The sequence below is a fragment of the Centruroides vittatus genome, unplaced genomic scaffold, assembly GCF_030686945.1.
Source record: "Centruroides vittatus isolate TY-2023 unplaced genomic scaffold, ASM3068694v2 scaffold_2802, whole genome shotgun sequence".
NCBI lineage: Eukaryota > Metazoa > Arthropoda > Arachnida > Scorpiones > Buthidae > Centruroides > Centruroides vittatus.
Genome location: NW_027122693.1, coordinates 449,894 through 472,332, shown reverse-complemented (window position 1 = coordinate 472,332; position 22,439 = coordinate 449,894). Strand labels below are relative to the sequence as shown.

The 22,439-nt window shown below is 33.6% G+C and overlaps 3 protein-coding genes across 4 annotated transcripts in view; 1 reads left to right on the top strand and 2 right to left on the bottom strand.

Moving 5' to 3' along the window:
- Positions 1-20,223, top strand: part of LOC136987877 (Krueppel-like factor 8) — a 178,546-nt gene extending 158,323 nt beyond the window's left edge. Inside the window, exon 7 of the mRNA XM_067285639.1 lies at positions 20,214-20,223. The gene's annotated coding sequence lies outside the window, so the exon portion shown is untranslated. The remainder of the gene's footprint in view (positions 1-20,213) is intronic.
- The window catches only part of LOC136987875 (fatty acid hydroxylase domain-containing protein 2), a 29,784-nt gene extending 8,768 nt beyond the window's left edge, over positions 1-21,016 (bottom strand). Inside the window, exons 1-2 of one of the 2 annotated variants that reach the window (XM_067285637.1) lie at positions 20,922-21,016; positions 8,882-9,052 (exon numbers count right to left, since the gene is read on the bottom strand). In XM_067285637.1, coding sequence (XP_067141738.1) covers positions 8,882-9,042 — 161 coding nt within the window. In that variant the 5' untranslated portion in view covers positions 9,043-9,052; positions 20,922-21,016. Of the gene's footprint in view, positions 1-6,695; positions 6,919-8,881; positions 9,053-20,921 lie in introns of those variants that run through there. The other variant, XM_067285638.1, reaches the window with a different exon arrangement.
- Positions 12,170-14,123, bottom strand: LOC136987851 (uncharacterized). The gene is made up of 2 exons (XM_067285603.1): positions 12,812-14,123; positions 12,170-12,768 (listed from the first exon to the last, which is right to left on the bottom strand). Exons 1-2 carry the CDS (start codon positions 14,121-14,123, stop codon positions 12,170-12,172), a joined length of 1,911 nt encoding a protein of 636 aa, XP_067141704.1.
- Positions 21,017-22,439: the final 1,423 nt, after the last annotated feature.

Genomic DNA, 22,439 nt, shown 5'->3' with positions numbered 1-22,439 from the left:
TTACAAATTAAGTTTATGACAAATATGTTAATGTATCAGTGCATAATGTATTCTTGAATATTAAATTTATTTTATAACTAAATTATAACACACTTCTATATAAAGCTAGAAGTTATTAATTTGCCTTAACAAGCTTGTGACTGGAGGGTTGGCACCTCTTTAGTGCCTCGTCAGGACTGAACCACAGTGTCCTGATTGACATGGAGCTGAGATGGTGTGTTGATTCAGTATTTGAACTTAGGTCACGCGAGTGGCCACATGCGTGGATGATCGGGTTTGGGATGGAGACTGTGTTAACGAGCAGGAAGTGACTCATGCAGAGACTAGGTTAACGAAACAACTGTTTATTTGTAAAGGAAAAAAAATACATTGTATACAATTTATTGATAGTGAGTATAATAAATTGAGCTAAAATAAGTCTAGACAGGCCTAAATTCGCAGTTCTCGAGAGAGAGAGAGAGAGTTTACAGTGGTTTGCGAGTCAATAAATACCTGGAGTAGATGATGATGCTCCTTGATTAGGGTCTCGTTGTGACTAGGGTGACAGTCTTGTTAAGATCGTTGGGAAACTTCTGAATCTCCGATAGGCTGTCTCTAAAGGCGCAAAGGTAGGCGATTGGGCATTGACACAATTAAAAATTAGACATACTTGCGATGACTTTTCTCTTGGAGGAATGGGCAACAACTGACTTTTCGGCTGTCAATTCTGATACCAGCCCAATATTGCCTGGCTGAGAGGTCAGCAGATCACGGAAATGCGTCATTTTTGCCATCAAGAAATTGAACAATCATTGAACAAGTGTGATGATATTGACAATTGATTTTTGTTAAAGTTCAGATTCTTAATTGAAATATAATAGTTTAATTTTGCTAACAAAAGTGTTATGATAAGTGGTCTGCGAAAACATTACATGGCATCACATTTACATACAATTTATAGAAGCTCTGATAACTTTTAGTAGTCGTAATGATTTGATAAAACTGCCTTGTTTTTCTTAAGATGGTTCCAAGTATTCAGTATATGCCAATTAGCAAATTCTGTGACAAAAGGCAATTATTTGGCAAAGTGTTTGTAATGTGGTGAACACACACACACACGCACGATTATTTTCTAAACATCAGTTTGTTGTGGGAATTACAAACATTTATCAGAAATTCATTCCCTTTGATTTGGCACAATATACTGACAAGTGTGGCAATACACCATATTAATGTATATATTAGATATAAATTTAGTTTTAAGTTTTCTTTCTTCTTCCTTTTGTTTTCTCAAATTTTCTATTCACATTCCTTCCTGTGGGTGGGGTAACCCTTTCCATGAACCATGTCAACAATGGGAAGTGAAGGCCTTGAGGCTACTAGAACAATAAGAAGGTTCATTCTTGGGTTCGACGCTCGGTGAAGGTAGACGTGCAAAAGTTACGCTCCTGCTCGTCATCTTGAAGGACAAAGGGAGACGAAGGTGGCCTACAGAAAGAGAAAGGACCCCACTAACGTAAAGAGAAAGAGACAATGTCCCTTGTATGAGGAGAATCTTCGTAGAGATCTGAAAAAAAGATCATCAAGAAACGATTTAAAGTGGTTTCCCACCAGAAGAGCATCAATATCAAACAGAGAACCCAGATATTCCTTATAACCTCCTCTATCATACTAAAACTTCTTGCTATTCTTCCTTTCCTTTTTAGTTTATAATTTAGTGTAAGTTAGTCTTAAGATTACAAGTCTGTCTGTTCTTATTTGTCGTGAGTGTGTTCCTTTGATCTGTATTCGCTCGATTCCTCGCCCCGGTTTTGGATATTGTATAATATTAAGAGTTGGAATCCAAAAAAATCCTGTATATTGCTAATCATGTGAAAAAAAAATTGTCATCTTTTTTTGTGAACTGCCTCCCGTGGACTATTGTACACTTGTGCGACTATTACACAAGGAGTGGGAAATGGCAAATACCAAATATTTGTCATGTTCGGTCAAGAGTACATCATCTGCATTACTTGGTATTGGACAAATGTTTGTTTGGAATTTGGCAAAAACCAAATGCATGGAGCCACTTTTGTATTTAGATATTGATATATTTCAACTTTGATTGCACAGTAAATTAATTTTATAGTTTTATATAATATATAAAATAGATTAATGACTATTCTACAGAATTTAAATTACAAATAAATATGGTAATTTTAAGTCTTTAATACAATTTTATGCATCGAGAAATATATTAAGTCTATATATTAATGAAAACTAATACACATAAAGAATTACTTAAACTATATGCTAATAACTTACAAAGCTTTCATATTATATAACTTAATATAATAAGTGTACTTTCTATTACAACTTGTACTCAAAATATCACATCCTTTAAACTCCAGAAATAAATTTCTATTTAAATACACTTTTTAAACTAGCAGATTTATTCAACAAAAGAAAAAACACTAATTTTTGAATGTTTTAATCAGTCATCTTCAAATTTTTTAAATAAATCTACTGGTTTGGAAAGTTTTTTCAACATTGTGACAATCAGTTTTTTATTCATACTTAAAATGCATTTCCTAAAAGCTATTACCCAATTTTTTCATTTGCCAATACTTTAAAACTGAAAGTTACAAAATAAAATTTAGAAATAATATCTAATTTAACTCCTTTTAATATGAAACACACAACTAACGACGGCAATAAACGTTTTGTTCGACCCGTCAGCATTGCATTTGTCTGACATCATAAGTAAGGGCATTGTCTTATTCACATGACAAACCTTAAGCAAACAACTTTTACACTAATGAAAAGCATCGTGGCAGAGCATAGCCATCCACTGAATTGATTTTAATTACACAAAAAGAAATGTACTTCTTGAAACTTTAAAAATTTGGCTAGCTTCTTCCTAAAATCATGTACATGTTTTTAATATTTACATTTCAAACCTTTATATGTATTATAAATGTTAAAATGTGTCAAAAATCTAACTTCAATTGAAATCATCATCTTAAAAATTAAAAACAGAAAGCTATTTTAATGATGTTAAAAGTTTCTCATAACTTTATTCTATATTCGGTTTATGGCGTCACCTTCCGATCTCCAGGATTTTTCCTGGAGCTTTGTTGCAGTGTCATTTTTTTTTTACCGGAGATAGGATGCAGGCCTATCATCCAAACCCCACCATGGAGGACCATGGTGTCTCTTTTTGTCTGGCACCTACTCTTTCACCTGTCTGGCTAGGGTGGCCATATGGCCACCCTAGCCAGACAGGTGAAAGAGTAGAGCTATCACCGGCATAGCTCTCCGAGTCGTCTGTGTTACGCAAGCTCATCCACAACAACAGGATAGACACACCATCAGAGGAGTCATAAGTTTATTTATATTTTAAATATTTGTTTTAGTTCTATTACATAAAATATCAATGTTTATGCAGTGGAAACCGATAGCTTGACACCTTGTGGGGAAAACTAAACATGCTGAGTTACATAGATTGTTGAACTAGTGAAGATTTAGGAAATTCTGAATTTTAATGTATATTGTACAGTATATATTATTTGTGACAGTTTTTGTGTTATTTGATTTTCTATCTTAATACAGTACATAAAATAATAGTGCAATTAATGAAATTGCCTGGCTAATGAAAATTTGCAAAAATGTAATTGTTTTAGGCATGTATAAATTACTATGCTGTAATCTAGCGTACGTTGGACTGCTTCCGGCAACCTTTGAGTTTTCTTAAAAGTTGTACGTTTTCTGCAAGTATTAATGACTTTAGCTTTTGTGGCACCTTCAAATGTGTGTACACAGCCTGCTATAATATGTGAATAAATGAAATAAACTTTAAGCACTTAAAAGGACAAAACTGTAATTAGACAGTGCCCTTAGGGTTTTCCCAGTTGAAGGGATGAAATGACAGCTGTTTTTGTGGCATGAGGCAATGGGTGGAAAAGATATAAGGGAAAAGTAAACCATATAAAAGCATTGTTAACACAACAGAAGTGCAGAAAAACTTGCTTTTTCTTTTTAAAATTTGTCAAACATAGGCCAAGACAATGAGATCATCTACTCAATTCCTCAGACTGGAATGGAAGTATAGTTCAAAACCTCTCAGAAAGTTTTCTGAAATAAATCTCAAGTAAGTTATCACCTTCAGAACAATTAATGTTTTCAATCCCACATCTGGATCTTCAGGTCAACTGTTCTAGAATCAGAATGCTTTGATCATCACTGCAAATGCTGCATTTCATAAATCAAACATTGTCGTAAACATTGTGTTTTGCAAATATCCTTTTTTAAAAATGTTCTGTTTATCGAATGTCTCTCCAGGTTTGAATTTGTTGCATGATGTCATTATCGTAAAGTGTGGTACATAATACTGTATTAAGGGATGGAGATTTATTTAAGAAGGTTCTCTAAGAGGTCTTGAACTATCGTTAAGTCGAGGTCATCTATCAATAATATCAACTTAACAAGGTTTTGGCCCATAGAATAATACATTAGAACAACCAAAATATAGAAAAATGTCAAATTATTTGAGTATCAAGATAGCACAATAAACAGTACTATGTTTGTTTATAACAATTAAAAAACTGTATGAAGCAATAAAGAAATAATAATAATATTAAATTTATTGATTTCTGATCAATTTTCCTTTAAGAATAAAAATATTTCCAGTAAATTAACCAATGTTAGTCATTTCTTCAGATAATTTATGGCTTTACCTTATAAAATCAGAATGATTTTGACAATTTAATAAATTGCAAACGTCACAATAATTCAACATTTTAATGTGGTTGAATATTTCATAAATAATTAATGAAACTAATAGCCTCGCAATGTAATAGATTCAAATAACTAAACTCTCTTAAAAGTGGTTGGTGCAGTAAAGATGTCTTTTCCTGCTAATTTCAGAGACCTGACTCGAGGTCTTTATTGTAGACAGTGTCTCAAATACATTGCGCCTCATCCCTAACTACCCAGCTTACCAGTTGAGGGTTTGGCCACAACTGAAATTGTTAGGGATTGTTTAACTTTCATAAGTATTTACCATTAATAAGATATTTGTTAAGCACATGATGAAAATACAACTTTCAAAGTTACAGTTCACAAATACATCAATACAATATTTGTACATGTACAGCTTAGCAATAAACTGCTTTGATTTATTGACATTTCTGAAAGATGCTAATAGAAATACACAGTTAATTTCGTTAATCTAAATTTAATAAATACGAGAAAGGGGCTGTCCATAAATTACATCTGCATTTTTCTTGAAATTTACTTCCCTTCTCCCTCGTCCCAGTTTACCAAGTTTTGGTAACTCCTCTCTTCACACATCCAACAAAACTTGGCCCCCCCTTAAAACCTTTATCACTTTATGATTGATAGATACTACAAGTAGAAACAAAACATACAAGAAATTTTAGAAATAAATATAATAAACTGCATAAACTGTATAAAATGTAATAAAATAAATGGACATCCATAGACACTTAACCTATCCCTTCTCTGTCTTGTCATAGCCTCTTTTCTCCCATGTCCGTAAATGACATTATAGATGTCATTTATGGACAGTCACTCAACACAGATATTGCTTCTCATTTAAACTCTTGAAAATCTAATCCTAAATAAAAATTAGATACTTATTTATATTACTGTATACTTATAGATCAGTGCCTTCTTGTAAACAGACAAGCAATATCAGGCAGTTACTAACTCATACATCCTGCATAATTTAAACAAGAGAGAATAGAGAATATATACTTTAATTGAATGACAGAAAATAAGCAATGACATCAATTGGAATTTAAGTGATATACATATACCAGCTAAATGGCCAAAGCAACATTTTGGGTACGATCCTCAAGAATGGCGTGAATAAGATATATGCCGAACCAGTATCAACCTAAAGACCACCTAAACTGAATCATAGATGAATGGAGGACCACCTAGGCCTCATCCACTTCTTATCCTGTAAATAACTCCTTAGATAATTATAGATTGTGCCAAAATATCTATCTAGTAACTTAATATACAAAGAGAGATGATTTGTGAAAATATTTCCCCCCCTCTGGGTAATCACCACAGAATTGCATTTTAAAGAAATTGCTAAAATTAGTCTGAGGACACCTGGCACATGTTTAAAAACCACCAGTGATCACGATCCACTCTGCTAAACCACTTCTACAACAAACCCTCTCACAAGAGAACAAACAGGGTCCTTTGATCTAGTCACCACATTTGCAAAAGCCTCACAAAATTTTTGAAATTATTCATTCCATTCTTCTAAATACAAAACAAATGCAAACAAACTAATATTTTTGCTATATTTAATTATTTAAAAAACAATACATTTTTTTAAATGCTATTTTGTTTACTTTTCAAATATAGTAAGGACCTCAAAAAGGTCAAGTGGTTTGGGACCCCCTCGATCTCTGAAAAGTCCAATTCATCATCATACCCATTCAGATAAACACAAATGAAAGATTAAAAACAAAACGAGCCTCTTAATACTTTCTAGATAGAAAAAAATGTTCAGAAAACAGCCTTAAGTTTACATTTACAAAATACATAGTATATTTTTACAATCTCTCATAAATCAACACCCGACAAGAAAAAGTTACCTACCTAGCGGTACATTAAGTACAGTACCTATTATTACCTACAATAAGGGAGAAAAAAATCTATTCCTTTAAATATAAATGAATAAAGAAAATACCTACACCATATTGATTACAGAATACATATTCCATAAAAATAGGATTTGATTTTTCTTGAAAGGATCCAACAAATTATGAAGAATAAATGGCCTAAATTTTGCTCATTAAGTACAAGCTTGACGACAATGGAGTAAACTAATATTGATGAGGACGGAGAATGAAGCCCGATCTCAGAATATTGAAAGAATTGCTTACTGCATGACCATCAACTGACTGCTGTATGGAGTTTAATTTTTATGTGTTACAGTTTTATTCTTTTTTTAAAAACGCACATTTCCTGGATGTTTGTTCTACATTTATTGGATGTTTACGTCATAACACAAGATAGTTTCCAACTGTTACGAACAATAAGATAATTAAAATGGTAGTATAATTCAAAATAGCATTTTTAGTAAATTTTCATTCATATTTAATAGAAATCTAAGTTCTCTTTCACTGTAATATTTTTCTGTTCTTTTTAATTTATTGAACATTTATTTATTTATATAAATTAATACATTATAATATTAAGACTATGTTTATCAAAATTAACAATAAAAGAAATTAACTATACTATTGAAAATTAATTCTAGTTAATGAATATCAATTATTTTTTGTAGCATAATTTATAATTAATTTTCAATTTACATATTAAAAAAGCATGCAATAATATAATTTAATATTTTACACTTATTAAAGAAATTTATGTTGATGTCCAGGACAGTATTAAATATTAATTAATATATTTTTATTGGAATTTGTCTTCGTCTAGAAATTTTTTAATGTTTTTGCATATCGAGATGGACAAGTAGCCTCAAACAAAAGGTTAATTCTGCCTGTAAAGACTTGTGTTCTGAGGTGTTCAAGAACAAGATATGAAGGCAATTTTTTAGGTTTCTTCTAATATGTGAATATTTTTAATAAAAATTTCTTTGTCATATGTGCAGCATGACTTAAAATTCAATTAACTGAAGTACAGTAAAGCCCCATTATTTCAAATTATGAACTGAAATGTCAATTACAAAGCTCAACAACTACATTTTGATAGAATAAATTGTAGTTGAGAAACACCTTTTGCAATACAGTATATCCTGCAGTTGCAATTAATGCTGCTTTTTTCTGATTGGTTACAAGTTTGACTTGCGTCCTATTGGTTGAAGAAAGTCAGGCATTAGGAACGAGCGATTATTTATTGTGACATTAAAAATTGTAACCCAGCGTTGTGACAATCATATTTTTAATAATATTTTAAAATTTAAAATAGCCTACATGCTCTCCACCGCAAATTAGTAGTGTCTAGCCCCTGTACATCATACTTTTCCTTCGGCAATAAAGTCATTCCAGAAAAAATGCAATGTGAATTAAATTAGATCTAAAAATTTTCATTGTTTATACTTCTTAAACTGTGGGGCACGACTCAAAAGAAGTCATATAACTGAATGTGGAGGTCAGTAAAATTTTGTACTGTGTATTTATGCAAAGTGACATTTTCAGCATTGACAATTATCAAACTAGAGCATTAGACAACCCTGGAAAACATTGAAGATATTCTGTATCTACAATATCAAATATTAAGCCATGATTTAATTTCTTATGCAAAAATAAACAAACATATCTATCTCATTAGTAAATTTGCTTTTGTCTTTAATAAATGAAAAAATAATATGTATATCAAAGGATTGTTTCGGAATAATTTCTTTTATGTTTTATCATCAGAAAGAGATTTTATAAGGTATACAAATAAGTATACCTAATTTATGTACGTATCGAGATGTAAAATTTTCTCAGATGAAAGAGGATCAACGAATGGAAAAAGTTTAAGAAGTTCTGATTTATACAAAATATTTTAAATTTTAAATTATAAATAGCTCTCTCATTATTAAATTTTAATAGCTCTCTTTCCTAGTACTTTCAGGCCTTTCAGCTCATCATTAAGGGTACAGAACTGTTGTGACAGTTGTTGACAACATTAGTGATTAGAAGCCATACCATACTTCTGTTGTAACATTACGATATCCTCTGATGTGTTGAGAGGTTCAGAAGTACTAGAATTCCACAGAGATTTTGTTTTTATTTCCAAGAAAGCAGAGAAATGTACTTGTTACGATCACAAGAGAGAGATCGATTAGCAGTATTATACAATACAAATATTAATTTATTTAATTATATATTTAATAAAAAGAATATTTAAAATAAATAATTTACATTACCATGTAACTGTATTGCGAAAAGCAACAAAGATGATAAGGGCAGTTCCTAAAATGAATAAAAAACTTTTCAGAGAAGAGAGAAGTTGTCCTTTGCGATTCAGGCTGTCATCTACAGGTGCTGTGCTTGACATGCAAGATGCTTTATCTTTTGTTGACATCATTGTCTTCAATCTATGAAAAATACATTACTGTATTATTGCAAAATTATTATTATTTTATAAAGGTATATAAATAAAACTGTAAAATATATTTTAATGGAGTATATTAACAACTGTTATATAGCTTTCAAATACATTTGAGTTATCTCATTCATCTTCAGGAAAACAAAACATAGACTTTTTTTTTTTGCTTTCCTACAGATAAGTGAAGTAACTCAAAAGCTACATAACAGTTGTTTATATACTCTATTAAAGCAGTGTTTTCAAAAAATTTCACTGGTCCGCAGAGAAATATTCAACCATACTGATGCTGGCACCGTTGATTATGGGTGATATTTAAATAGTAGAGTTACTCTATACACTTTGTTACATAAAAACTCTAAATAAGCATATATAAGAAAAATAAATGAGGATAATTCATAGTCTCATATAAATACTGGTCTGTAAAATTATAGATTTTACCAATTCACAATGAGAAAAGGTTAAGAAATATTGTACAGTAACACCCCAGTTAACGAACGCCTTGGTTAACGACCAAATTGGTTAATGAAATTTTATTTTGCAAAAATTTTGTCTCTGATAACGAACGTAACGGCTTTTTTGTGTCAAATTTTAGTTGCTGTTAGGCATGCACGAGTTAAGCATTGCTTTTCTAAGTGTTTGTGCTAAACTTCTTTTTTCAGTTTAGTGATTTATATATTTAATCAATATAATCAATAATCAACATTTGAGAAAAATTTTGATTAAAAGAGTAAGACAATCAACTTTAGATCAATTTCTTGTTCCTTACCAAAAGAGACTTTGACTCAAAGAATCTCCTGATGAAGTGCTACCAGTTATTTTTTTGGAGGGGGCTTTCCCTTCTAAGCATTAAGCTCTGTATATCTCCACTCCTCTGCCACCAACTACAACAAATGAAGGTATGTACTGTACAGTGCTATTTTATTAAATAAAGTTTACTTGTTTGGTGCTGTAATGATAGATACGTTTTCTTACATTTTCATCAAAGGAAACCTACCGTTTTTACAAATAAAATCACAAAAATTTCAGAGGCTAAAATGGATAAATTGTATTTGTATTAATTTCTATGGGAAAAATTGCTTCGGTTAACGAACGGAGTTGCGGAATGGATTAAGTTCGTTAACCGGGGTTCCACTGTATTAAAACATATCTTATAGCTTTGTTCAGTTATGAAATTATACCTTACTAATATATAATTACTCAAATGCTGGATGAATCATGTGAATCATGTGCGTACAACTATTAACCTTAATTTTTAAATCCATAAATCTTGAATTATAGATTAAAAATTAAGGTTAACAGTGGTACATATTGCTTATTAGTATATAAATCAGCATTTGATTTTATTAATTAAATAATAAAGTAGAGCAAATAAACCAAAGTATTATTTAAAAAGTTTCCTCTCCCATCTGCATTATAATGTCTTGTCATCAACTACTCTAGGAAATACCATAAATGAAAATGGCAATTATGAAATAGAAAAGACATTTTGTGTTCTGCAGTTCTCAAAGTTGAAATCACTCATCGTGTAACATGAGTAACCTGCAGGAGCTTTAGAATTGTGGCTGCCATGGAAAGAGTGACAACAGATATGCCGTAGTGAACACACAGAATTTGAGTATTGGTAGGATGTGTGCCATGTGACACAAAGTGAACACATTGAGAAACTAATAGGAAAATGTAAAACTTACACAGTTTTCCAATGTTTTAATAAACATTCCAATGTTCTCCAATAACAATTAACATAATTACAATAATTTAAAATGATAGAATTCTCTTTGGAAAACCTTGTATAAAAAATTATATTCTGTGAAACTTACATTGTTAAGTTGCATTGTTGTTTAAAAACAAATGAGTAAGTTTTAATTTAAAATTTCATTTTAACAATTCTATATAAAATCTATGACTTGTTAATACATATCTATGACACAGAAAATTTTTAGCTTCATATAGAATTATGTTAATACATAATTCTATATGAAGCTAAAAATTTTCTATATGTCATAAATGTCTACTTAATTTTATGCTTTCAAAAGACTATCGATACTTACAAAAATAAATTTATTTGCATTATACATGACTAAGTTATAATAATAATGTTTAAATTTCTCAAACATTACCAAAATTTTACAAATATAAAACCTTTAATAACTAATTTCAAATGATTACAATGTAATCTAACATAGCTATTTTTGATAAAATTAAAAAAACTCAAGAGTGAACATATTTGTTAAACATAGAACAATGTTACATTAATATATTGATTGGTTGGTATATATTGATTAGTTGATATAGCTGAATATATATAGAACATGCATTGGCAATCTTTCTATACTAAAGGGCCACATGATGTCATTCCGTGTAGTCCGCTTAAGATGTGACACATAATTCCCTCTATCTCCCCACTCCTCAACCATTAACCACCAAAATTAACTAGCATCAATGCCCCCTAGCCCCCTATATACAAGTTACCATATCAAATTTTGTTTCTTAATCTTTACCTCATCCTGAGATAATACAAAAAAATAGACACCAACATATGTTCACATGCACATACATATCTGCAGAATTCTTTTTATGTTTTTGGGTTCAACAGGTCTCAAAATGTCAAAATTTGCAAAAAACCTAGCGACACAAATGTGAAACATTTCCAACACCCTCCTGTGTTGCATACATAACAGTCAGGAAATTGAAAGTCATAAGTTGCCCATTCCTGATATAATAATCTCAAACAAAACAGTAGAATATTTGTAAAATTACACTTCACTCTGACACCGGGGATGAAATACTAAATACCGAACCTGTTACCGGTGTAATTTGCGTGAAAAAATCTTCTTTCCACAAACGTTTTCGAGCTTTCCAAATAGCTCTTCTTCAGGTAGAGAAAAAAGTTCCGACGAAACACTTCGAAAAAAGGAACGTAGACATTTAAATAAAAAACCGAATATTAAGGTGGTCATGCGCATTCGTGCGCTGATGTTGCTATTTATAGATCGTTGTTTATGAGGGCCTGCCACGCTATAGAAAGATTAATCTCATCCTTCCGATTTATACATGTGGTCCAGTGGTTAGTCTTACAGATGGATATAGCTTCCCGCCATTTTAGTTGCTACAGGTGGGGAGTAGTGTCGATGATGTCAGCTTTGTCAAACTCCGGTTCTATATCGGGATCAGATGCAAAGGTGGTTAGGGCTGTGGTGTACCCCCCATGCCGAAGGTCCGCTTGATGTTCTTGCACTCTGGTATTTAAAGATCGCTTGGTTGAGCCGATATATACAAGGCTCTCGTTACATCTGTTATCTTTCAGCGGGATAGAGTACACGCCAGGAAGCCTGCCACGAACTGGACTGCCTTTTCCATTTCTGAGGATGTCGTAGATTGTCGGGCCTCTTCTATAGGCTATTTGTAATTGTTGTTTTCCAGCGATCTCAGCGTATATCGCTTTAACATATGGGTTAAAGGTGACTGGGAGGCGTGTACGTTCATCCTGGTCAGTGTTGGTCCTCGTACGCGTAGTGGGTGCGTATTGTGAGCGTTGAAGTCGCTCAATTAGACGGTGTGCCAGACCATGGTAACCGTGCTTGGCTGCTATCCTCTTGATATAATTCAATTCGGTGTTGAGGGCTTGCGTGGTGGACGAGTGGGAAAAGGCCCTTTTAATCAAAGTATTAAATGCTGCAGCCTTGTAGGTGAATGGGTCAGATGAACCTACCGGTATGTATATAGGGTCGGCATAAGGTTTACGGTATACCGACGTGACGATGGCGGATCCTTCTACTTCTAATGTTTATATCCAAAAAATGGACCTCAGTATTGCTAGATTGTTCCATTTCCAGCGTTAGGCCGTAGGGATTATCGTTAACGGTTTGTACGAAGTTTGAGATGTCAGGTATTGTCTTCCACATGATGAGGATGTCGTCCACATACCTCCTATAGAGTAAGATGTTCGGGAGGAACAGCGGAAGTATTTTTCGTTCCAGTTGCCTAACGACCATTTCACATAGGTCCCCAGATACTGGGCTACCCATGGGGACTCCTCTTTGTTGTTTGTAGACTTCTCCGTCGAACGCAAAGACAGAATTATAACAAATCAGATGGGCTAAGTCAATGACTTGGTGGTGTAATGCTTGTTCTTGAGTCAAATTAAGCAAAAGGTCCCTAAGGGAGCAAAAAGCTGGAGGGAGCTCCACCGACGGGTACATGGATTTAAAGTCTAGCACGGTAATATACTGCGGCGTCGAAGGCACAACCCGAAGGAGGTGGATGAGCTCAACTGGGTTATCGATGGTGTATGGGTAGTCCTTGAGGTGGGGAGAAAGTAGGTTATGAATGGCTTTCTCCAATTTTCTTGTGGGAGCTCTGATTTTATCGACTATTGGACGTAATTGTTGGCCCATTTTGTGCGTTTTGGCAAACGCAAAAAGTCTTGGTGTGTCCGGGGAATCAACTATTATGTTGCCCAATGCAAGGCGTTTTGCCAACTTGGAGTTTGCAAATCTCTTAACTTTATTTTGTATTTTGTCCACCACGTTCTCATTTGCCTTTTCGCATTGGATGATATTGATGTATTCCCTTAAGCCTTGACGGTAGGTGCTGCGTCTCATGAGGACTAGCGTTTTAGATTTATCCGCCCTGGTGAGAATGATCCCGTTACGTTGCATCCACTCGCTCGTGCGTCTAAGTTTATTTCTCAGCTCGATGACCCCAGGTTGTTCTTTAGTTTTCTTCATTCTTAGTGTGGCTAACCATCTGTAGTACTCTTTTTGCGTATCCGGTAGGCTTTTTACTAGGAGTTCCAAATCTGGAATGAGGTCCTTATATCCGCTTATAGGAGGCGGAGGTGCAAAGGTCGGACCATGCTTCAATACATCTATGACGAACTTAGGAGGTTTAACATTGTCCCATACGAAGAACGGGAAGGTAGGGTGTTGTCGTCTTTCTGGTACTTGGAATCTTAGTATCCAGTTCAGTTTCTTATGGTAGCGTCTTTTTAGGTTGGCACTTAGACGCTCTTGGATGGGAATCAGCCTAGTATTCTCTCTTGCCAATAGGTCAGGGCCCATAATGAATAGCGAGTTTTCGGTCTCGATTAGCTCTGAGTCTTGAGAAAATCTGTTTTCTGGTAGTTCGAATAGCTCTGTTGAGGCATAGTAGCCTTACCTTCTTAAGTAGAGGTTCACTACCAGATGGGAGAGGCCTCACCTTTTTTCTCTACCTGAAGAAGAACTATTTGGAAAGCTCGAAAACGTTTGTGGAAAGAAGATTTTTTCACGCAAATTACACCGGTAACAGGTTCGGTATTTAGTAGAATAATTGAAAATATGAAATATAACAAGAGGTTTCATATAACAAATAATAATAAAATTAAAATAGAATGACTAAACAAATTAAATCTCAAAATTTAAGGCAAAAACACGACCAAGCAACTCCCATATTCACACCTATTCATAAAAACTTTTTTAAAGATTTCACTTTAAATGTTTTGAAAGAAGATTGTGTGTGTCTGTGGCTTTTTTTTTTTTTTTAACTCTTTCCCTTCCAGCCCTGTGGACACTAAGACCTTTTAAGCAAGCCCATCATGGGTTAAGCCAAGTTCACAATGGGGCAGCCAGGTAATGGAACAGTGAAGTCGAGCACATCACTCCCAAAAAACCCCAGAGGTTTTTTGACTTATTCAGATTTAATTCCAAGTCCCCTAGAGTCGTAGGCTGCTACCTCAACTGCGTGGCCATCCAGCCATCATTAAGAGAGGACTGTTAAAAAAAAAATAATTTTTTAATGAATCATTTTGAAAGTATTACATTTAACGACTACATAACTCTTGATATTAAATGTTGATATATCCTGGATGTGTTACAGAAACTGGAAAGTGCTTGAGTAATAGGGAAAGTATAAACTTCAGAGAAGCAGTTTATATTAATACTCTAATATAACGTTTCAAATGATAATGTACGAAAACTGAGAAATAACTAAATTATGTCTTGTTTTAGGAATAATTTATACAAAAATATACAATAAAAGCTTTATTGTAAATCAATACAAAATATAAAAGATTAAAATATTTCATTTTACAAAAAGCATTACAAAAATAAAATGACATGTGCAAGATGTCTGCCTATATTCAAACTTCTTCCACAAACCACGTAACAATTTATCATCACATGATGTTAAATCACTGACTGCTGCCTCTATCAGTGATGTTTCCTCATCCATTTATCAAAGATATTCACACATTTTTAAAAGTTATTGCATTGTGTGCTCTTTTCCTTGCGTAGCAGCCTAAAGAGGCACAGATTCCCAATATATGGCATCAAAACATTTACAGTAGGAGGAAAGAAAGTATTTAAGTATCTGTTTGGTGTTTTGATTTCTAACATATTCAAAATGGTGATTTGTTTGTATTTCTTTACCATTATTGTCAAGGCGATAATGGCAAAGAAATACAAACAAATCACATAAAAATGTTAATAAATATGATAACATGTTGATGTATGATGATAACAATGATAATAAATATGATTATTATGTTTGTTTATCATATTTAATTATCATACAATAAACATTATCATGTTTATTATTGTGAAGCCCCAGTGATACTCGAGCTCGTGTTAAAAATATCATAAAAATGTCAAATCAAGGGATCAAGCTTTGATTCTGATGCTCATAAAAATTGGAAGAAAACCTTAAATAAAATCAGAAAATATTAAAATTATTAATCGAGAGAGAAATGTTTTTAAAGGAGATGCAGCGCTGATATTATGTATCAGACTTATAAGAATTCGAAACAATTGAATGCGAGCAGAAGTTTCAAGTTGCGATTAATTTCCCATGATCAGATTAAAACACAGTGTCGAATTTAAAACCTTTAGTAGCGGGAAATGGTCGGTCATCTGCCTAGATACAGGAAACCAACAAATTGGGAGCTGGAGATCCAGGAAAGAGAAATCTTATAAAAACCTGGATCTCAAGGGCAAAGCAGACTTTTCTCTGCCTCCCCTTGTGAAGACTTCTCCCGGCTTCTGTCCGTGTCGACTACTGTTCAGACTTTTCCGAGCTGACAACTATAATCCACTGTCCAGACTTTTCCCTGCCTCTACGAGTGGACACCATCCGACTGAACTTTTGAGCTTTCACCATTCGTCACAACCTCCCACGGTCAAGCATCAACTGTCTGCCCCGGGGCCAACAACTGAACCATCGAGAGCCACCAGAAGACAAGATATGCGGGACACACTACATTGTAAGACTTGGTTTGTTTGTCACTACAGCTATTATTTGCCTCACTTTCCTTCACCCCACATGCGATAAGTCCTGACATTTGGATATCATGAATTCGGCAACCTCACATTATATGATAATTGTATGATAATTGATGTTATTTGTATGATAATGTTTATCATATGATAAATATTATCATGTTAAAAATTATCATGTTTGTTTATCATACTTAATTATCATATTTGTTTAACTATACAAACAAATGGAAGTTAAACAAGTTTAGGCCTAACTGGAAGAAAAGAAGCGGCCCGAAGCGGGGCTCAAACCCACAACTTCTGCTCACCGTGCAGATGTGTTGCCATTTACGCTACCCGGACCTCCGGGTAGCGTAAATGGCAACACATCCTTCCAGTATACATACACTTACATTCCAGTATACATAAGTTTACATTACTATACAAACAAATACAGTATAAACAAATACAAATACAAAAATGTTTGTACAGTAAAAGCATCGATTATCTGGAAATTAATTAAGCTAAATCGATTCAGAGAGTATGAATTCCAGCAATTACAAAGTTTTTACATAATAACGATTGTCAGCATGATCTGTACACCTGCTATTGAACTAGCATTACGTTTCATTTATTATAGCACAAATGGAGAAAGCATAATTACTGAGTCACAGGCTCTGTCCATATCTGTACTGTACTTAGAAAAAATAAAATGTCCATACTCTTCAACTGAGTGCACATTTTATTAATTAAATCATAAACACAGATTTAAATATGAAAAAAAGTACTAAACTTTTGATGATTATTATTATATTTGTTGGCTAGGTGGCAACATTGTATAAGGAAATGTAACAACTCTGTTGCTTAAAACACATGGGACATATTTCTTTATTAGTTTGTGTGTAGTGAAAATGACGTCACAGGCAGCTATCGCTACATGTCACTGCATTATAGTTAAAAATGCTTTCTGCTCGAGCTAAATATGGAAGCCTTAATCCATTCTTTAATTCCTGTTACAGCCAAAAGTAGTGTTTTAGTAAAAGAACTACAACATAACAAAAAAAAGATAAATAATTGGGCATTTCTCTTCTCGAAAATGTGAACAAAGTAAAGAGACAGATGAATAATTATGTTTAATAATATAATATGTAAAGAATTGGAAGGAAAATACTATAACTTTCAGAGTCATTTTAGATAATTTAATCCTCCTTAATCTTTCCATAATACTTTTATCAACAGTTGCTTTGACATTTTTACTTTCACGGCATAATATCGCATTATACATACAAGCATTTATTTTGCTTTGCACATGTAGCAGATATAATAGCTGCTTTATCTTTGCTGCAGTGACCCCTTGCAGCAAACAGAAATGATTCACTACATGATAGCACTTCATTTAGAAATGCTTTGCTGTGTAGCTATCAAGTAGCGCTGCATAAAGAAACGCAACCATGTGCACAAACATTCATTATAACAGTTTAATTCAATAATACTTGTCTAAGTGGTGAAACAGTTTACTTATATTTAAAATTGCATTCTGTGCCCCAAAGAAGTGTAAACTGAAACTTTATATTATATATGCCTACATTTACAGAATTGAAAAATATAAATAAATTCTTTTTATTTTGTCTCACGGACTACTTTTAATGCTAATCTGTCCATATTTTGCATTCAACTATTATAAAAAACCCTACCAAAACTGTCCTCCTCTGATTATTTCAATAACTGATGCTCTATTGTTTTTCTGTCCTTTAGTCTAATGGTATTCAAAATGTGTTCCATGATATCCTAAGGTTCCACCAGCAATCTTCAAGGGTTTCCAAAGAGATATTTGGGTTAATGTTACCTTAGGTAGGCAAGATGGCAATTCATCTCTAATTCTAGCAAGGAAACAGTGGGATGCATGTTCTAACCTAACCTATTCTAATAAATTACCATAATTATTAGCAACCAAATTATTAGAATACATTAGGCTAGGTTAGAACGTGCGTCCCACTGTTTCCTTGCTGGAATTAGAGACGAATCGCCATCTTGGCTACCTAAAATAACATTAACCAATATTTGTAAGCACTGGTTTTTTCTAAATTATTGTTGGTATGCATTTATGGCAACTAAAGACATAATACTACTATGTAACTGGAGAAACTATCAACTTATGTAAAGACACACAAGTGTGTTCTTATCAAATAAGGATGAGTGGTACACTATTCGGGGATACTATAGATTACCACCTATGGAATTTCGGGTTTTTGAGTATATATCTGAACTCAGGAAACCGAAACAAGTTAAACAATACCCTACTTTTGGACCGGAGACGAAAAATAAAAAAGTTATCATACTTTTTTCCAGCGATCGCGCGATGATAGGGAGTTGCGTCGCTCTCTCCGCTAAGTCAGCCTTGCTATTGCGATCGGGAGTCGCGTCGCTTGCCGTTAAAATTGCCTTTAGTAGACATTTTCCCCTTTTTTTACTTTGTTCAAGAACTACCGCGAATCAATAACTAGTGAAGTTTAGCACATGGCGGCCTGCCGGCGGCTCCGCTCTGGGAGATCAGTCGGGAGCGTGAACAGTGGGAACAGCCGCCATGTTCGCTGCCATAAGTAACACTAACCGAAATGGCAATCGCACGATGATCGGAAGTCGCGTCGCTCTCTCCGCTCTCGTATCGCCTGTTTAACCCTACTGGAGAGACCATAGTCCGACGTCATGGTTTGCAGACTTTACCGCAAGATGGCAGTACTAGCAACTATGGTGCAGTCTTCATGAGAGCATTAAAAAAGTATAACAACTTAAAAAGTATGATAACTTTTTTATTTTTTGTCTCCGGTCCAAAAATAGGGTACCGTTGAACTCTTCTTAGTCCAGAGTTCAAAATATATAATCAAAGTCCTGAAATTCCATAGATGGTAATCTATAGTACACCCCACTATTCTAAACCTACATTTACAGTACAACTTTAATTTTGGATATTTGTTTTTGCTATTAAAATATTGAACTTATCAGTTTTTAGGGAAGAATAAGTGTAAAGGTAAATAATATAAGAAAACAGGGTTAATGTTACTATGGTTTCAAGATGGCGGCTCGTCTCTGATTCCAGCAAATAGAAGGGAAACAGTGGGGACGCATGTTCTAACCTAACCTAACCTATTCTAATAAATTACCATAATTATTACCAACAAAATTATTAGAATAGGTTAGGTTAGGTTAGAATGTGCGTCCCCACTGTTTCCCTTCTATTTGCTGGAATCAGAGACGAACCGCCATCTTGGAACCATAAATAACATTAACCGAAAACAGAAATGCTCCAAATATGAAATTCTGCAGCTAACAAACACAGGAAAAAGCCATATATAGGCTCATCAAGTAAAGAAAAAACAGTCTCAGTACAGCACATAGAATAGAGTACAGTATAGTACAGCATATATCACACAGTAATATATATTATATAGTACAGTATTTATGAAAAAAATAGCTCCAGATCAAGAATATTATACTCATTAAATATGAGGTCCATTAGAAAACAACACATCAATTTTCTTAAATGTAATTTAAAAGGACTTATTAATTTGTAATTATCATCCAAACTTTTTCTTGAAAGTCCCTTTCCTTAATCTTAAATTTCAGAACATCAAATTCAAAGTAATATGTTGTTAATATCTGAAGAATTATTGCATATCATACATGTATACACATAATAAATAAATTATGTTTTTTGAAAATAGATTCCATATAATCATTACTTATTAAATTAAATAAGTTGATTATTACCTTCGTAACATCTTTTCAAACGATGGCGTTTGTTAAGTTACATAATTAAAAATTTACGTCGATATTTCAAAATAGCATATAAAATAATACGCAATATAACAGATATAAATAAAAAAATCAACTGCAACCAAGGTCAAGTTAAAAGTGAAAAAGGCGAAACAAGTACCTCGTCACATTACACATCAAACAGGTTATTTATTTCGAGACACTTTTCCTATATGACATACGGGAGAAGAATAAAAGAAACAAATTTTCTTTGTGCTCCTCCGTCACTGGTGCATTATCCTATGGGCAAAAAGGGCAATTGCTTGGGGCTCCCACCAACAAGGGGCCTCAAACTAATCTTTTATTCTCATAAAGTAAAATGTCTCTAAGTAAAGTCAAATGTCAAATTTGTCAGGGCAAATTTGCCCTGACAAATTTGTCAGGGCCCCACAAAGACATAATGCACAACCCCTTGACTCTGCACAGTATTTTGTGTACTTCTTTTACTTAAATATACTAATTTAATTTGCTAGGCATCTCAATATGGTTTTGCTCCAGGACCCCCCAATTTGTATTTTCTCAAGGGCCCCAGTTATTCTCTGGGAGGCCTTATCTATTATTTTCCTATCTAAATCAATATAAAATTGATATTTTTGATAAAGCTGATGTCAAAACTATTTATGTAATATTCAAGTAAACAATAATGAAGATGGAATTCCATGTTTACATTTAAAAGCATTAAAACAATAGAATTATGTATATTTCTAGTATAAAAAAAAAACCTTAAATTCTCTATAAACTAAATTATAAGGTTAATGAATTATTTACATTAATTCAGTTAAAATAATTAAGGAATTAAATAGAAAAGATGCTCACCATAAACGAAAACTACAGAGTTGAATGTATAAAGAACTTATCGTCTCCAAATACGCAAATAAACAAAATCCACGCCCCCTACAAAAATCGAAGCTACCGTAGCTGTACCTTTAATTCTGTCATATTTATAATATAATATTCTTAAATTACTTTTATAGATATTATGGCTTTATTATATTATATAACGCGTTGAAATATTAATTTAAAAATTATTATTACTAATTTTACTTAATGATATTATATAAAGTTTACATGCGTATATTATTTTTGTTTATTTTCACGACAGTGTTGCCATACGACTACATTTTTTTTGGGTTTTTTTAAAAAAATCTTTTCGCCCTATGGGCACTAAGAGGGCCTCTTATAGCAATCTAATTATGGGATCGACTAGGCCAACAATGGAGCGACCGGGTAGTGAGGGACGAAGCCCGAAAAATTCCTGAAGATTTATCGATCCGTCCGGATTCGAACCCGAAGTCGTAGGCTGCCAACTCGACCGCTCGGCCATCTGGCCGGGGGACCTATTCAGAGCTCTTCTGATAACTGAACGAGAGCGATACACGGGACATTCGATAAGTCCCCTTAGCAAAAGACAGTTAACGAACCTTAGACAAATCGCTATTCTGTGCTCCACGTTAAGTGGGTTTCGCTACTGGTAGTCGGTCGAGATGCGTCTGGGTTCCATACTATCGATAGCTATTACGCTTTAACCAATCACAGTTTAGTTAACATTGTATTTTGTCACGTGACTGCAATCCGCCATTTTCTAAGCGAAGCACGTGCTTTTATCATAGTCGTGTACTAGCACTAGTGATATAGTTTTGTTTTGTTTTAAAATGTCTGGGTCTATTACTGGATCTATTTTGTCAGCCCATCCGTTAAGCAAATATTTGTTTTTAAAAATTATAATTTATGTGATAGATAGTCATTTATGTATAGTGTATAGTTTACTGTTAATAACGATACTACTCAGAATAGGTCCCCGGGATTTGTTAACTTGGCAACAGTTCGTCTCACTTGGAAAAATTTTTCCGAAATATTTATTTCTATCAGAAAATATTCTATTTATATTAAAAACAGTCAAATAAAAACTATAGGCGATAAGTGTCTACAAGTATAATACATGCGAAGGCGTTTAGTAATCTGTGACTAGAGGCGATTCTGGTATGCGCACAGCCGGCCGATAGTGTTCTTTAAAAAATAAAATTAAAGTATAATTCACTACTATTTTAATATAGTGGTTGGTGATGAAATAGTTTGATAATAGAGCTGTGCATTTTACGGTAATAACGTTGAAACTTACATATTAGGGTGTTTTCCATCAGAAAACGTAGATGTACAAGCACTTTCTTTTTTTTTTTTTTTTAACTCTTTCCGCCCTGTGGGCACTAAGAGGGCCTCTTTTAGTAGGCCCATTATGGGTTCGGCCAGGCCCACAATGGGGCGGCCGGGTGGTGAGGGACGGGGCCCGATATATCCGAACGGACCACCCCCGAAAATTTCCTGGGGATTATTCGA

Bases quoted from the DNA above. Each gene is read 5' to 3' on its own strand.
- LOC136987851 (XM_067285603.1), bottom strand. From the start codon at position 14,123: ATGGGCCCTGACCTATTGGCAAGAGAGAATACTAGGCTGATTCCCATC. The intron at 12,769-12,811 runs GTATACCGTAAA...ACATACCGGTAG, and splicing joins GATCCGCCATCGTCACGTCG to GTTCATCTGACCCATTCACC.